Source organism: Nicotiana tabacum, chromosome 16, assembly GCF_000715075.1.
Source record: "Nicotiana tabacum cultivar K326 chromosome 16, ASM71507v2, whole genome shotgun sequence".
Lineage (NCBI taxonomy): Eukaryota > Viridiplantae > Streptophyta > Magnoliopsida > Solanales > Solanaceae > Nicotiana > Nicotiana tabacum.
The window spans coordinates 58,728,063-58,747,097 of NC_134095.1; the positions used below are offsets into that span (position 1 = coordinate 58,728,063).

Consider the following 19,035-nt stretch of genomic DNA (forward strand, 5'->3'; position numbering starts at 1 on the left):
GGTCAAGCTGCTGTTGTAAAAAAATTAGAACCCCCGCCAGATCCACTATGAGTGCTAGTGCTGATGCTAGGATCCGGTAGAATTTTGGCTTCTATTTTAGCTTGTATCCATAAAGATTTGTAGTCCCTAATTAAGTGCCTACTTAACCCCCCCCACCCCCACCCCCCGTCCCACCACTTTTGGTGTGAGCAAAAGTTTGCTTACATATTTTACATATATGTTCATTGACTTTATCATGTTTAAAATTTTTCCATACAAGTGATGTTTTGGGACGTTCACCCTTATACTAACCCCTTACAGGAGGTACAGGGCGTAAAGCTCCAGACCGAGATTGACTCTGAGTTGGAGCTTGTGTTGCGGGACTAATGGGTATTTCATCTAATTCTTCTTCCTCATTTTCTTCATCCTCGTTTTCCTCGCCCTCAGTAAAAATATCATTGCCAAATTGTCTTTGTAAAGTTTCATGATCTAGTTGTTCTCTGAAATTAATATTATAACATGCGGGGGGTTGGAAAAATGAAGTTTCATCAACATGAGTCATTTCATCTATATGTTTTCTAATTCTAGGAGAAGGGTTAGAATTAGGACTATGATTAGGATTACTACTACTTTCACCTTTACTAGTATATTTTTTACTACTTTTTCTAAATAAGCCAAATACATTTTTAGGTGCCATAATTTAAATACGAAATTAAATTAAAAAAGCTAACACAAATATTAAACACACAAATGAAATACGAAAATATAACACGTAAAGTAAACACAAAAATTAAGCACTAAAATGATACGCAAAAATTATATATTAAAATTAGGAGATGGAACGAGTGCACCGTGATTAAATATTAAAACTTGAAGAAATTGCCCAAAATATTGCTCCAAATACTTGACGAATTAATTTAAAGCTTGAAAGTTGCTCCAAAAATTTACCCAAATACTTGAAACTTATCACTTGATTGTGAGAAAATTGAGAGAATAATATAGATAGAATGTAAGAGATTTGAGAGAGAATGATTGATTTTTGTGGGGAAAAATGAAGAAGGATGGGGGTATTTATAGTTAAAAATAGGGCCAAAGTATAATTTAATAAACTTAGAGGTTATATTAAAAGTTTGGGAGGTCGGAGATATTTTGTTCGGGATGACCGTTTTTGGACGTTGAAAACGGCTATTTTTTCAATTGAAGTTGTTGCCCAACGACTATAATTAAAAAAAATTAAAAAGGATGCGGGACGAGATAAACGGGACGAAATGGCCATCCCGTCCTATTCCGTGTCCCATTTAACATAGGCCCATCCCGTTTAGAATTAATTGGGATGGGACGGTACGGGACGCGGGACGGGACCGGGACGGGTCAATATTAGTGATCATTGGATAGTGGTGGCTAGTAGTGGCTTACTCTTACAATTTTCAGGTAGTGCACTCATCTTGATCTATTCCTAAGGTATTAGCCTCTTCAAGGATAACATGCTCTAATACCACTTGATGTTTTATACTTCAATACCACACAAGAGGGGGTGATTTGTGTGGTGCCTGATTTTGCGTGCACTGGATTATCGAAGGACCTGGTTCTTCTATGCGTTCTTTACACTACAGTTGCGGAATAAATAATGCAAAAAGTAAAAAACACAAGGATTTTTACGTGAAAAACACCCGGCTCAAAAGGTGAAAAAATGACGACCTACTACCCAGTAGGAATTTCCCCAAACACTTCACTACAACTCTAAGCCAACAACAAAGTTTATAAACTTTTGCAAACCTAAGGATTACCTTTAACCCTTGTAGCAACCAGCCACAGGCTGTCACGACTGCTTCAAGTTAACTCTAACTTGAACAATACAACTAGAGTTTACAATCTCTTGCAAACCTATGGATTAACTCCAACCCTTATAGCAACATGCCACAGACTGTTGCGATTACTTCAAGTTAACTCTAACTTGAAAGATACAACTCAGGTACCTAGTACAATTTGCTTCTTAGAAAGCTAAAAGGTACAACTCAAAATGCCTACTACACTTTGAACAAGAAATAAAGAAGACACGTAAAACTCTTTATGGAGCTGGTTCTTCAATCTAGTTCGTGTAGCTTCAAGATCGCACTCTTAAATCTCACATGAATTGCTTACAAAATGCCTTGCTATTTTGCTCTCAATTCGTGCTTAACTTCAGTGTATGTGCATCGTCTGTAAAAGAGAACAAAACTGGTATTTATATAGTTAATAGAATAAGGATTAACTAGAAGTAATACTTTACTCTTCTATGGTGGAAGAATTCTAGTTATCTTTAACTTCTATCTCTTTCCTTATCTTGGATAGAGTTCTCTTCAAGTAAGGAGTCCTGCTCCTTATCAAATATGCAACCTTTTCGTTAAGGGATTATCATAAATAACCACTTATACTTATCTCTTTCACGTGCATGTCTTTTGCTTGATTCTACCCGTCACATGTGTACACTGTCCATGGACCTGGTTCATGCATGTGTATATTTGTCAATCATCAAAAAATCGCTCAAGTCAACAAAATGTTTCATATTTAGTTCACAACATAGATTCAAAAACGAGAAAAATATTATGATATTAGAAAGAATAAAAAGTAAAAAAAAATACATAAAAATTAAAAATTTAGAGGATAAAATAGATAATTAGGAAGTTCAATTGAGAAAGGAGGATGAGAATGTCTATTGTCAAAGTTGGAGGAGGACTTTGATTTTTAGAGTAAAGTTCAGGGATGTAATATCTACCCAGTAATAAGGGCTTGAGAGGGCTGGCTGCAATTAACCTGATGGTCCAGAGGCGGATCCAGGATTTGAGGCTTATAGGTTCCTATCGTAATTTCAGACTAATATGCAATAATAACTGGGTTCATAGTCAGATATTTGCCAATATTTAGCGAATTTCTTAATATAAATATAGAGTCTACGCAAGAGTTACTGGGTTCCCGTAAACCCGTAATCCATGCACTAGGTCCGCCCCTGGATGGGTCCTCTTATTACGAGCTTCATCAGATTGAGCATACGGTAAAAGTTATACTAGACGAAATACATAGTCGAATACGAATCATCACACTTATAATTGAGCTCATGTTTATGGGATATTATCAAACCTAGAACGTTTAATACATAAATAAATATTCATAAAGCGTATTTTGTTAAATTCAGTTTTAGAAGTTCTTTATATTGTTAATTAGTATATATAATTAGTTGAATTTAAAAACAAAAAGTTGTGACATTCAATATCTAGACAATTTCCTGTGGCCTTTACCTTGCTTTTAGTGATTTTGAACTTTCAAACTTCTTCCCAATCGCCTATATCTCTAGTCATCAACCGCGAAAGTGCATTGAATTATGATGTACACTAGTCCAATTTGCACCAAACATGATACAATCAGTTTTGGTTACAATCACGTACTCTCTATATTTAAGTAGAAAAAAACTTGAAGTGGTTTGCTTTTCTTTTTATCCTCCTTATCCTAATGCCTCACGTCTATACTCAATCCTATTAAATATCCTTAACTATATTTTCCGTCGAATAATTCTTTCCTCCACTGTAACAAAAATGTTACTACTTCTATACATAGATTATACTTGTCTACTTGACTACTTGTAGATTATAAAATATGCAACTATTTGCGAAGACTTGAACCCCAACGTATATGCCAAATATTCTATATACTACCAAACTTTCCGCTCTCTATATAAAAAACCCAAATGTAAAAACTCTTGGCAATTACTTATTCCATTCTTCCATTGAAAATCCGTTATCCTCTTTCGCCATCTCCAAAGTTAGCAAGGAAAATCTGCATAAGTTTTCATCGATATATGAAAACATCCATTCTTTTGCAAAGTTCAACAAGTATAAACCACGCCTGCTGGTCCCGTTATAGGTATTATAGTATCTCTTTATACCCTATTTTTAGCTTTAAAATCTTGAAAAATAAGGATGTAAGCAGCTTTGGAGATCAGTATAATAATAGCTTGTCATTTCTCGGATCAAGAAAAGGACTTTTAACTAGTGACAAAATTAAGAGGTAAACATCTTGGTTTTTGTTGGAACTGGTGATTAATATTTGTGAACATATTTCTTTTAGATAACATGATCTACTTTACGTCCTCTTTTCTTCTTCATTTTCGATATAGGAAGTTTGTGGTGAGCAGCAATGGTCAACCAGGAGGTCCCTTTCCTTCTCCACCCTCTTCAAATCCCTTGTAAGTTATTCGTCATTTATCGACGAATTTATCATTACTTAGAGTCAATCCGTTCAAAATGAATGTAATATTGTACGTACGATCAACATTTTAATTTGTTTTACAGATGCATACATAGTTTGATTTGGAAATTTGAACTCATAAAACCTGACCTAAATCCGTCTCTTCATTGATCAGATCCTCTACAAAATTAATAAAAAAGAATGTATACATTCAACTGCTCTAGTTTTGTGCTTCTAATAATCACTATATATACTTTTTTTCTGAGCATTGTTGCAGTAATGGCTGGCTTATAGGAATTCTGCTATCAATAATTTTACCCTTCTTCCGCAATAAATGGGGGTCATTATTGCAACTTAAAAGTAAGATTTCCTTGAAATTCAAGATTAATTGAGAAGATAGAAATTAATTAAGGGGCCTTAGTTTCACGTATATTAAAAGGTTTAATTTGCCAATTATACAGATAAAGTGGAAGATGTAATAGAAACAGTAGAAGAAGTAGTAGAGGAGGTGGAGAATGTGGCTGAGGAAGTAGACAAAGTGGCTGAAGAAATTGGGAAAGATTTGCCAGAAGGCCTACTCAAAGATACTCTCAAAGCTGTGGAAAATTTCTCAGAAGAAACAGCCAAGTTTGCTCATGCAGCTGGAGATATTATTGATAAGGTTTATCTAATTAACTCACTTTATAGTTTATTTCTTAGTTAATTAAACACCTTCATTCCCAACTAGTACGTAATTTATTATTCTTATTGGTTTACTTTGAGCTTTCAAGTTTGGTTACTTGTTCAAATTAAAATGGGATTCTTTAAAATCTGGCAACTGACTTGACTATACATTAAAAAAATACTCCACGTACTTTGAAAATTTGCCTCAAATACAATAATAACTCAGTCATAAAATTAATATTGTTGACTTTAAAGAATTGAAAGAGATACTAATCATTCTGCAAAGTCGGATTGATATATTTATTTTTTTTAATTTTCCTTAATCTCTTTTCCTCCAAAAAATCAAACTTATACAGCCTTTGCAGTCTGATACAATACAAGCTTTAATGTTCATATATAATTGTTAGCTTCATCTTCGCGATAAAATTGTGCATCAAGTATGACTTGCAAAAGATTATTATACTAAATTTTCTTGTGCCTTATTGATGTAGAAGCCTAACATTCTCTTTTCCTTGTCCAGCAAGTGATAAGGATAAAACCAAGAAAATTTGCTTTCTTTTTTGAATTTACTGTTCTAACCCTAGCTGCTTCACAAAAATTTATCCTTTATCAAAAAAAAAGTTAATTTCGTCCATGAGAGGATTTAAATTATATACACATACACTGTAAAGAAATTTTACACTATCACTATATCTTAACCTCTTATGGGAGTTTATTACTCAGTTTTTCGGATTGGTGCAAAATGCAAATAATAAAAAAGTTTTTTCTTAAGGTTTTTTCTATATAAGATTAATCAAACTTATACAAGCTATCGTAGTCTGACCAGACATTGCTTTAACAAAATTCATAATTTTGTTAGTCTCGTCTTCGCATTCAACAAATGGCAATTGTTTATCAACTATGACTTTGATATCAACTATGACTTGTTCCTTACTATAGAAGAGTAACGCAACATCCTCTCCAGCTTGTCCAACAAGAGACGAGGAAATAACCAAGAAAATATGTTTTCTTTTTAAAAATTCATTTTTAACGCTACTTTCGTTAATAAAATCCCAAATAAAATAAAGTCAATTTCGTGTACAGGAGGAAGAATACAGTATAATACATTTTATTTAGGTAAAATATCTTAAACCACTCCTAAACTTGGATCAGATTATTAGTATCCTCCCCGAACTATGCCCGGTCTTAATTACCCCCCTCAACTTGGCCTTTTGAGGACCATTACCCCGCTAGACGCTAATATAGCAAAAAATATGGGTGCACTCGCCTGCCACGTGGATTTTTCTGTCAATGTGGCATTTTTTTGAAAAATATTTTTTTTTTACCTTTTTAAGAATATTAATTTTTTAGATAATTTTTTTCGAATAAAATTTATAATAAAACTTGGATATAACTACATTATTTAGGCTAAATATTTTTATTTGGCCAAAAATAATAAAGTTTTAGTTAATCTTTTTTTGAATTTGACCTGAAAATAAAGATTTATAAAATTGAAATAAATAGTCAAGGCATCTAAAAAGTTATAAAAAAATATAGTTGAAATAAATAGTCACTGCATAAAAAGAAGAAATAAAAAGAGTGTACAATTGCCCTTGTAATTTCTTGCAATTGTACACTCTTTTTATTTCTTCTTTTGATGCAATGACTATTTATTTCAACTGTGTTTTTTTACTTTTTTAGGTAAAACCTGTAAAAAAGAATATTTAGAGCACCGTAATTTGGGGTGATTAGATGTCACGACCCAGATTTTCCCACCCTCAGGAGTCGTGATGGCGCCTACTCGTAGAAGCTAGGCAAGCCAGGAAAATTTAGAAATCTTTAACTACTTTATTTTAAGCCTTTTTAACAACTTGCTTTAACAGGTGATAAACATTTAAATGATAGCGGAAGATGAAATTAAACAGAAGACTTAAATGAATATAATACTAAAATCGATAAGAATAGCCAACATATGTCTCTACCCAGAAGCCGGTGTCATAACATTCACGGACCGTCTATGACTACTACATACAAATGTCTGAAGGAAAGAAACACAGTCTGTCTCGGATACGAGTGATAACAGAACATGATAATAGATAGAAGAGACGTCGGGCCTGCGGATGCCTGCAGGACTACCTCGGAATCTCTGTGGACTGAAGGCTGGCTCCCAAGCTACTGATCGAATGTTGCTCCGGTATCTGCACAGAATGCAAAGTGTAGCATCAGCACAACCGACCCCATGTGCTAGTAAGTGTCTGGTCTAACCCCGGCAAGGTAGTAACGAGGCTAGGACCAGACTCCTGATAAACATGTGCAGTTATATAATATATGGCGGAAAAATAAACAGGAATAAGCAATTTAAAATGGGAGGGGATACATACTTCGGGGAAACATATCAAGACCAATAGAAACTTAATAAAATATGAAAGGACAGCTCAATATCTACAACAATACAATAACAATACTGTTGTGGCGCACAACCCGATCCCTTATCATTTAACATTGTTGCGGTGTGCAACCCGATCCACATATATATAGCTGTTGCGGCGTGCAACCCGATCCAATATAATATCTGTTGCGGCGTGCAACCCGATCCAATATAATATAATATCTGTCGCGGCTGCAACCCGATCCAATATAATATCTGTTGTGGCGTGCAACCCGATCCAATATAATATCTGTTGCGGCGTGCAACCTGTTCCAACTATACAGTCACAATAATCATAATTAACCGTCCCGGCAAGGGATCAACAATATACTACACTATCTCGGCAAGGGAACTCAACAGTACAAGCATATACGTCTCGGAAAGAGAGAATCAGCTATAACCAATCTCAACTCAACTCCTACTCGTCTCAATTACCACCATTTCTCAATCATAAGTAGATTCCACGATAAACAAATTAAGTATTTGCTCAATATCAAGGATTTACTCACTATTTCAACCGTAGTAACATTCAAGAATACAACAAGTATCAATTTAAGACGCACGGTCATGCTTGACACCAACGTATAGATACTCGTCACCATGCCTATACGTCGTACTCAACAAGAAGCAAATAGCAAATAGGACTCAACTCTTAATCCCTCAAACTAAGGTTAGACCGAACATTTACATCGATGCCTCGAACACAACTCAAGTTTCAACTATAGCTTTACCCCTTGATTCCACAGCCAATTCGCTCGTATCTAGCCACAAGTTACTTAATTACATCAATAAACGCTAAATGAATCAATTTGAATTCATGAAAATGAGTTTTCCAAAATTTTACCCAAAAGGTCATAATCGTCCCCGGGCCCACGTGGTCAAAACCAGAGGTTCAAACCAGAACCCGATCACCCATTCCCTCACGAACTCAAATATATAATTTATTTTAAAATCAGACCTCAAATCGAGGTCCAAATCCCCAATTTGAAAAACCTAGGTTCTACCCAAAACACCTAATTTCCCCTATGAAAATCATTTATTTGAAGTTGAAATCATGTTAAAAGATGTTAATGATTGAAGACAACTATTTAAAATGACTTACAATTGATTTAGAGAAGAAAGGTTGTTTGAAAAATCGCCTCTTATGTTTTTGGGGTTTTGAAAAATGAAAAATGACTGAAAATCCCGTCTATTTATACCCCTCTCAGACCCCCTGTGCGGACCGCACAAAATGGACTGCGGTCGCACCGGCCTTCCTGAGGTTACTACGGTCCAGTGCCCTATGCGGACCGCACAAAGTCGACCGCCGCCATACAGCAGTGCCCTGTGCGAACCGAAACTCACCCGAGCTCTCGGAACTCCAAACCAAGTGTGCATACTAACTCGAAAACATCATATGGACCTACTTGTGTGATCACATGATGAAAATAACATGTAAAATCATGAATTAAACCTCAAAACTTAACATTTTCATCAAGAACTCTCAAAGTCCATAACTCCTCAACCGGAAGTCCAATTCACATCAAATAAACTCCGTTTTTTACCAAAATTCACGAAAACGTCTTAAATCATATATAAGACCTGTACCGGTCGCTGGAACCAAAATACGGGCCCGATATCATCATGTTCTAAGCAAATTTCATTTCAATTTTCCTTAAACAGTTATAGAAAACAATTTCTTTTAAAAAATTCTTTTCTCGGGCTTGGGACCTCAGAATTCGATTCCAAGCATATGTCCAAGTCCCATATTTTCCTACGGGACCGTCTAATCACGGGTCCGGATCCGTTTCCCCAAAATATTGACCGAAGTTAAATTAGTTCATTTTATAATCAAAACTTATCATTTTTCACAGATTATCATAGTTAAGCTTTCCAGCTATGCGCCCAGACTATGCACGCAATTCGAGGTGACTCTAAATGAGGTTTTTAAGGCCTCAGAACACAGAATTTAATAGGGATAACGGCTAAAACAACTGTTCGTCCTCTAACGGACAGAAGAAGTAAGTACCTGAGTCGGGGAAAAGATGGGAATAACGGCTCCGCATATCAGACACGGACTCCCAGATCGATGCCTCAGGAGGCTGACCTCTCCACTAAACATGAACAGAAGGAAAACTCTTCGTCCTCAACTGACGAATCTGCCGGTCTAGAATGGTTGTCGGCTCTTCCTCATAAGACAAGTCCTTGTCCAACTGGACAGTGCTGAAATCTAACACGTGGGATGGATCGCCGTGATACTTCCGAACCATGGACACATGAAACACTGGATGCACGGCTGATAAGCTAGGTGGCAATGCAAGTCTATAAGACACCTCTCCCACTCGATTAAGAATCTCAAACAGACCAATGAACCTTCCCAAATCTCATCACGCCCTTCATAGGCGACACTCGGAGAAATACCCGCTCACCGACCATAAAAGCCACATCTCGAACCTTGCAGTCTGCATAACTCTTTTCCCTGTACTGAGCTGTACGAAGCCTATCCTGAATAATCCTGACCTTATCCAAGGCCTCCTGAACCAGATCCGTACCCAACAGCCGAGCCTCTCCCAGCTCAAACCATCCAAGCGGAGATCGACACCGCCTACCATATAAAGCCTCATAAGGAGCCATCTGGATACTCGACTGGTAGTTGTTGTTGTAGGCAAACTTTGCTAAAGGCAAGAACGGATCCCACGAACCTCCAAAATCGATGACATAGGCTCAGAGCATATCCTCCAAAATCTGAATAGTCCGCTCGGACTGCCCGTCCATCTGAGGATGAAATGTTGTACTCAACTCAACCTGAGTGCCCAACTCTCGATGAACTGCTCTCCAGAAACGTGAGGTAAACTGCGTACCTCGATCCGAAATGATAGACACAGGCACACCATGAAGACGAAAAATCTTCCGGATATAGATCTCAGCTAACCTCTTGGATGAATAGGAGACTTCCACAGGAATGAAATGCGCTGACTTGGTTAGCCTATCAACAATGACCCATACCGCGTCAAACTTTTTCCGAGTCTGCGGGAGTCCAACAACGAAATCCATAGTAACCCGCTCCCACTTCTACTCAGGAAGCTCAATCCTCTGAAATAATCCACCAGGCCTCTGATGCTAATACTTAACCTGCTGACAATTCAAACACCGAGCCACATATGCAACGATGTCCTTCTTCATTCTACGCCACCAATAATGATGCCGCAAATCCTGATACATCTTTACGGCACCCGGATGAATAGAGTACCAGAAACTATGGGCCTCCTCTAAGATCAACTCTCGGAGTCCATCCACATTGGGCACACAAACTCGACCTTGCAATCTCAAACATCCATCATCATCTAAGGCAATCTGCTTGGCACCTCCGCGCTGCACCGTGTCTCTAAGGACACACAAATTGGGATCATCATACTGCCGATCACGGATACGCTCCAATAACGAAGAACGAGCGACTGTGCAAGCTAGAAAACGGCTGGGCTCAGAGACATCCAACCTCACGAACTGATTGGCCAAAGTCTGAACATCTAAAGCAAGTGGTCTCTCACCGACCAGAATATAGGCAAGACTACCCATACTGGCTAACTTACTACTCATGGCATCGACCACCACATTGGCCTTTTCTGGATGATATAAGATGGTGATATCATAATCTTTTAACAACTCCAACCACCTCCTCTGCCTCAAATTCAATTCCTTTTGTTTGAACAAAATGAAGACTCTTGTGATCTATGAAGACCTCATATGCCATGCCATACAAATAATGCCTCCAAATCTTCAACGCGTGAACAATGGCTGCCAACTCCAAATCATGAACCGAATGGTTCTTCTTATGAATATTCAACTGTAGTGAAGCATAGGCAATGACCTTGCCATCCTGCATTAACACTGCACCAAGTTCAATGCGAGATGCATCACAATAGACTGTATAAGGCCCTAAACCTGTGGGTAAAAACCAACACTGGTGTCGTAGTTAGAGCTGTCTTGAGCTTCTGAAAGCTCGCCTCACACTCATCCGACCATCTGAACTGGGCACCCTTCTGGGTCAACATGGTCATCGGGGCTGCAATGGATGAAAACCCCTCCACGAACCGACGATAGTAGACTACCAACCCCAAGAAACTCCGAATCTCTGTAGCTGATGCTGGCCTTGGCCAATTCTTGACTGCCTCAATCTTCTTCGGATCCACCTGAATACCCTCTGCTGATACAACATGACCCAGGAATGCAACTGAACTCAGCCAGAACTAACACTTCGAGAACCTAGCATATAACTGACTATCCCTCAGAGTTCGAAGAACCACTCTGAGATGCTGCTCGTGCTCCTACTGGCTGCGGGAATATATCAAAATATCATCAATGAAAACTATCACGAACGAGTCCAAATAAGGCCTGAACACTCGGTTCATCAAATCAATAAAAGTTGATGGGGCATTTGTCAACCCGAATGACATCACCAAGAACTCAAAATGCCCGTACCGAGTGCAAAAAGCTATCTTAGGGACATCAGATGCCCTAATCCTCAGCTGATGGTAGCCAGATCTTAAATCAATCTTTGAAAATACCTTGGCACCCTGAAGCTGATCAAACAGATCATCAATCCTCGGCAATGGATACTTATTTTTTATTGTAACCTTGTTCAACTGCCGGTAATCAATACACATTCTCATTGACCCATCCTTCTTCTTAACAAACAACACCGGCGCACCCCAAGGCGAAACACTAGGCCTAGTGAAACCCTTCTCAATCAAGTCTTGCAACTGTTCCTTCAACTCTTTCAACTCAGGTGGGCCATACGATACGTCGGGATAGAAATGGGTTGAGTGCCCGGAGCCAAATCAATGCAAAAATCAATATACTTGTCGGGTGGCATACCCGGCAAGTCTGAAGGGAATACCTCAGGAAACTCACGAACAGCGGGCATAGAATCAATACAGGGAACCTCAATACTAAAATCACGAACATATGCCAAATGGGCCAAACACCCCTTCTCGACCATGCACCGAGCCTTCACATAAGAGATAACACTACAAGTAGAATGACCAGGAGTCCCTCTCCACTCTAAACGAGGCATACCCGGTAAAGCTAAGGTCACAGTCTTGGCATGACAGTCCAAGATAGCGTGGTAATGTGATAACCAATCCATCCCCAATATAACATCGAAATCGACCATATCTAAAAGCAACAAATCTACACGAGTCTCAAGACCCCCAATCACCACAATACAAGAACGATGGACTCGATCAACTACAATAGAATCACCCACCGGTGTAGACACATAAACGGGAACACTCAATGAATCACTAGGCATAACCAGATACGGTGCAAAATAAGATGAGACATACGAGTAGGTGGACCCTGGATCAAATAACACTGAAGCATCTCTATCACAAACCAGAATAGTACCTATGATAACCGCATCTGAAGCCTCAGCCTCAGGCCTGGCTGGAAGAGCATAACATCGGGGCTGGGGCCCACTACCCTGGGCTCCATCTCTGGGACAGCCTGCAGCTGGCTGGCCTCCACTTCTAGCGGCTTAAGATCCACCTCTAAGTCCTCTACCTCCACCTCTAGCACCTCTACCCCCATCTCTACCTGGCTGGGCGGTCTGTGGAATACCTGGTGCCTGAACCATAGCACGGGAACCCGCTGCTGCGACTGAGTACCCACCAACCTCGGACAAGTCTTTCTGATATGACCATACTCACCACACTCAAAACATCCACCTGAGTGCTGTGGTTGAGGAAACTGTGACTGACCCTAGCGACCCGAATGACCACCCCAAAACCTCTGGAGTGGCGGTGCACTGATAGGAGCTGGTGGTGCACTGTAGGACTGCTGATCGGAATACTGCATCTGCGGACCACGGCTACCTGAAGTGCTGTGAGAGACCTGAAGAGCTGACTGAAAGGGCTTGGGAGGATGGCCTCTACCATATGAATCTCTGCCTCCAAACAAGGCACTACTGAATCTACCTGAATGATAGGGCCTCTTATCCGACCCATGACTACCTCCCTACGATAGGACCATCTCCACTCTACGGGCCACATTGGCCGCCTCCTGAAAAGTGATCTCACTCCCAGCCTCCCTAGCCATCTGAAGGTGAATCGGCTGAATAAGACCATCAATAAACCTCCTCACCCTCTCTCTCTCTCTCTCGGTAGGAAGTATGACAAGAGCATGGCGAGCTAAGTCGATGAACCTGGTCTCATACTGGGTAACCATCATGGAACCCTGCTAGAGGCGCTCAAACTACCTCCGATCCTCTCACTGAGTAATGGGGAGAAACTTCTCCAGAAATAGCTGTGTGAACTGCTCCCAAGTCAAGGCTGGCGATCCGGCTGGTCTAGCTAAGCAATAATCCCTCCACCAAGTCTTGGCGGATCCAAACAAGCGAAATGTAGCAAAATCGACCCCATTGGTCTCAACAATACCCATGTTCCTGAGAACCTCATGACAACTGTCTAGATAATCCTGGGGATCCTTAGTAGATGCACCGCAGAAAGTAGATGTGAAGAGCTTGGTGAACCTATCCAGCCTCCACAAAGCATCGGCAGACATAGCTTCTCCATCGCCGGTCTGAGCCACCACACTTGGCTGAACTACTCCAACTGGCTGAACCGCTGGAGTCTCAATATGAGCAGCTACCTACTCCAGAGTGCGAGTAGCAGGAGTCTGAGCCCCTCCTCCAGACTGAGAGACGGCTGGTGCTATAGGAAGCAAGCCCGCTCGGGTGATACTCTCCATGAGGCCCACTAATTGGACAAGAGCATCTTGAAGGACTGGGGTAGCAATAAACCCCTCTTGGACTTGAGTTGGGCCCACCAGAGCTGCTAGGGCCGGAACCTCGTCATCAAAGTCAACCTGAGGCTCCGCTACTAGGGCTACTGCTCGGGGCTGAGCTCTACCCCTACCTCGGCCTCTGGCACGGCCTCGGCCTCACCCTCTGCCCCTCGTGGGAGCTCCTTCTAGGGGTTCGGGCTGCTGAGCGATAGATGAGGAAGCGTATGTTCTCGCCATCTCCGAAAGAACAAAGTAGAAATTCAATTAGCATTGAGAAACAAAACTGCACGATAGAAAAGAACAAACATGAAGTTTTCCGAACTCTGTAGCCTCTGGGGGATAAATACAGACGTCTCCGTATTGATCCCTCAGACTCTACTGAGCTTGTCCGTGAATTGTGAGACCTATGTAACCTAGAGCTCTGATACCAAATTATCACGACCCAGATTTTCCCACCCTCGGGAGTTGCGATGGTGCCTACTCGTAGAAGCTAGGCAAGCCAGAAAAATTTAGAAATCATTAACTACTTTATTTTAAGGCTTTTTAACAACTTGCATTAACAGGTGATAAACATTTAAATGATAGCGGAAGATGAAATTAAACGGAAGAATTAGATGAATATAATACCAAAATCGATACAAACAACCAACATATGTTTCTACCTAGAAGCCGGTGTCACAACATTCACGAATCGTCTATGACTACTACATACAAATGTCTGAAGGAAAAAAACACAGTCTGTCTAGGATACGAGTGATAACAGAACATGATAATAGATAATAGAGACGCCGAGCCTACGGACGCCTGTAGGACTACCTCGGAATCTCTGTGGACTAAAGGCTGGCTCCCAAGCGACTGATCCAATGCTGCTCTGGTATATGCACAAAGTGCAGAGTGTAAAATCAGCACAACCGACCCCATGTGCTGGTAAGTGTCTGGCCTAACCCCGGCTAGGTAGTGACGAGGCTAGGACTAAACTCCAGATAAACCTGTGCAGTTATATAATATATGGCAGAAAAATAAACAGGAATAAGCAGTTTAAAATGGGAGGGGGTACATACTTCGGCGAAACATATCAAGACCAACAGAAACATAATAAAATATGAAAGGACAGCTATATATCTATAACAATACAATAAGAATACTGTTGCGGCACACAACCCGATCCCTTATCATTTAACATTGTTGCGGCGTGCAACCCAATCCACATATATATAGCTGTTGCGGCATGCAACCCGATCCAATATAATATCTGTTACGGTGTGCAACCCGATCCAATATAATACCTGTTGCGCCGTGCAACCCGATCAAATATAATATCTGTTGCGACGTGCAACCCGATCCAATATAATATCTGTTGCGGCGTGCAACCCGATCCAATATAATATCTATTGCGGCGTACAACTTGTTCCAACTATACAGTCATAATAATCATAATTAACCGTCCCGGCAAGGGATCAATAATAGACTACACTATCCCGGCAAGGGAATTCAGCAGTACAAGCATATACGTCCTGGAAAGGAAGAATTAGCTATAACCAATCTCAACTCAACTCCTACTCATCTCAATTACAACCATTTCTCAATCCTAAGTAGATTCCACGATAAACAAACTAAGTCTTTGCTCAATATCAAGGATTTACTCACTATTTCAACCGTAGTAACATTTAAGAATACAACAAGTATCAATTTAAGACGCATAGTCATGCTTGACACTAATGTATAGATACTCGTCACCATGCCTATACGTCGTACTCAACAAGAAGTAAATAGAAAATAGGACTCAACTCCTAATCTCTCAAGCTAAGGTTAGACCGAACACTTACCTCGATGCCTCGAACACAACTCAAGTTTCAATTATTGCTTTACCCCTTGATTCCACCGCCAATTCACTCGTATCTAGCCACAAGTTACTTAATTACATCAATAAACGCTAAATGAATCAATTTGAATGCATGAAAATGAGTTTTCCAAAGTTTTACCCAAAAAGTCAAAATTGCCCCCGGGCCCACGTGGTCAAAACCCATTCTCCCACGAACCAAAATCCGATTACCCATTCTCCCACGAACTCAAATATATAATTTATTTTGAAATCGAACCTCAAATCAAGGTCCAAATCCTCAATTTAAAAAACCTAGGTTCTACCCAAAACACCCAATTTCCCCATGAAAATCATTGATTTGAAGTTGAAATCATGTTAAAAGATGTTAAAAATTGAAGAAAACTAGTTAAAACTGGCTTACATTTGGAGAAGAAGGGTTGTTTGAAAAATTGCCTCTTACGTTTTTGGGGTTTTGAAAAATGAAAAATGACTGAAAATTCCATCTATTTATACCTGTCTCAGACCCCCTGTGCGGACCGCACAAAATGGACTGCGGCCGCACAGGCCTTCCTAAGGTTACTGCGGTCCAATGCCTTGTGCGGACCGCACAAAATCGACTGCCGCCACACAACCTCGCCCTGTACGGACCGCACAAAGTCGACTGCGGCCGCACAGCCTCCACTGTGCACCGCACAAGGTCGACCGCAGACCGCACTGGTGGGTTCAGAGACCTACAACTTCTGATTTTAAGCCTAAAACATCCCGAAACCTACCCGAAACTCACCCGAGCCCTTAGAACTCTAAACCAAGTGTGCATACTAACTCGAAAACATCATATGGACGTACTCGTGCGATCACATCATCAAAATAACATGTAAAATCATGAATTAAACCTCAAAACTTAACATTTTCATCAAGAACTCTCAAAGTCCATAACTCCTCAACCGGAAGTCCAATTCATGTCAAATAAACTTCGTTTTTACCAAATTTCATGAAAACGTCTTATATCATATATAAGACCTATACCGAGCACCAGAACCAAAATACGGTCCCGAAACCATCATGTTCTAAGCAAATTTCATTTCAATTTTCCTTAAACAGTTTCAGAAAATAATTTCTTTTAAAAAATTAATATCTCGGGCTTGGGACCTCGGAATTCGATTCCGGGCATACGCCCAAGTCCCATATTTTCCTACGGACCCTCCAAGACAGTCAAATTACGGGTCCGAGTCCGTTTCTCCAAAACATTGATCGAAGTCAAATTAGCTCATTTTATAATCAAAATTTTTTATTTTTCACAGATTATCATATTTAAGCTTTCCGGCTACGCGCCCGGACTGCGCACGCAATTCAAGGTGACTTTAAATGAGGTTTTCAAGGCCTCAGAACACAGAATTTAATTTAAAGTAAGTGATGACCTTTTGGGTCATCACAATAAAAAATCATAGCCAAAATAATTAATTTCAAACTATGTATTTTTATAACTTTTTAGATAATTTGACTATTTATTTTAATTGTATAAATCTTTATTTTCAGATCAAATTCAAAAAAAGATTAGCTAAAACTTTATTGTTTTTGCCCAAATAAAAAATTTAGCCTAAATAATATAGTTCTATCAAAATTTTATTATAAATTGTATACGAAAAAAATAATCTAAAAAGTAATATTCTTAAAAAGGTAACAAAAAATATATTTTATTTTTAAAAAAAATGACACATAGACAGAAAAATTCATGTGGCAGGTGAGGGCACCCACACTTTTTGCCACATCAGCATTTAGGAGGGTAATGACTCTCAAAAGACCAAGTTGAGGAGGTAAATTAAGACTGAGTATAGTTCGGGGAGGATACTAATAATTTGAGTAAAGTTTAATGGTGGTTTAAGGTATTTACCTTTTATTTATATTTATATGTAGGTACAAGACGTGGAGCTTAAAGCTGAGAATAGAGTGAAGTCATCGGTCGAATCCGGCACAGATGAAGTCAATAAGTCTACAATATCTAAAATAGAAAATATTCCAGATATAAGCTCAAAGAAATAACTCAATTAATATATAGGATAATCTGCGACCAAATCCTTGTGTAAGTAACTCCATATATATATTATATATATATATATATATATATATATATATATATATATATATATTCTCATGTACTTCTTTATCACACTGAGATTTATTTTGCTTTCTTTATGATCCATCAATCTTTTTCTTTTCTTAATTTATTTTCTTTCCTTGGTTTCTTGTTGGTTTTCCTCGATTTCAATTTATTTTCCTCAAGTCCGATTTATAAGTATCATTGATGGAGTCATGTTTGCTTTTCCCAAGAAACAATTTCCTCCATGGGCCTTGCAAATACGACGAGTGTAAAGTGTAAAGAAATTCTTAAAATATCATGTCACTTAACCTTAAAATTAAGACAATATACATGTTATAACAAGTAATAATGTAAAGTTTCTTTACTCTACTAAGTATGTATTTAAGTTAAGACTTTTTAAATAAACATGCTAGACTTGCAAACTATTATGCGACTCCGAATAATCGTGCGAGGCATATACAAATTTCATAGTTTCGCCAAAAGTTTCTACTCCAGCTAATAGAAACATAAAGGTCTAAAATTGAAATGTCAGATCGATCTTTTTACTTTTTGAAAATAAATTTTGTGGTGGATAAAATTATAGTTGCGGTTAAATATTCAAACATGAAATAAATTAATATTAAGAATCTAAATCAACAAAACATAAATTATTTTTATATTAAACTAAATAATCAAATTATTAAATTAATTATTTAGTAAAATTAGTTTTCAAGTTAAACAGAAAATTTTAGGGTGCATAAATTTAATTTTCAAAAAAAAGTGTTAGAGATTAAAAAAATTAGATCACAAAGTATAAAAGATTAGTATAATATTAAGAAAACCATATAAGCGTTTGAGAAAGCACAATTAAAACTAAATCCTGAAGTAATAGTAGTGCATTTTCAACACTAGCATAAGTAATGTAATAACATCTACTCCCAAATATTCGGAGTCACGAGTACACGAGCTACTAGAAGTTCTACAAATAGAGTCTGAAATAAATAAATTTGTTTCGAATGAAATGAACAGTAAAAGAGGAAAGAGAAAGGGGACTTCAAGGTCTTCGGACGTTAGCAGATCTACCTCAAGTCTCCGAATGTGATA

The 19,035-nt window shown here is 38.8% G+C and overlaps 1 protein-coding gene across 1 annotated transcript; it reads left to right on the forward strand.

The window, feature by feature from the left end:
• The first annotated feature begins 3,608 nt into the window (after window positions 1–3,608).
• On the forward strand, window positions 3,609–17,931 carry LOC107785590 (uncharacterized). The gene is made up of 5 exons (XM_075232466.1): window positions 3,609–4,020; window positions 4,130–4,198; window positions 4,478–4,560; window positions 4,662–4,861; window positions 17,769–17,931. Exons 1-5 carry the CDS (start codon window positions 3,812–3,814, stop codon window positions 17,892–17,894), a joined length of 687 nt encoding a protein of 228 aa, XP_075088567.1. The 5' UTR covers window positions 3,609–3,811; the 3' UTR covers window positions 17,895–17,931.
• Window positions 17,932–19,035: the final 1,104 nt, after the last annotated feature.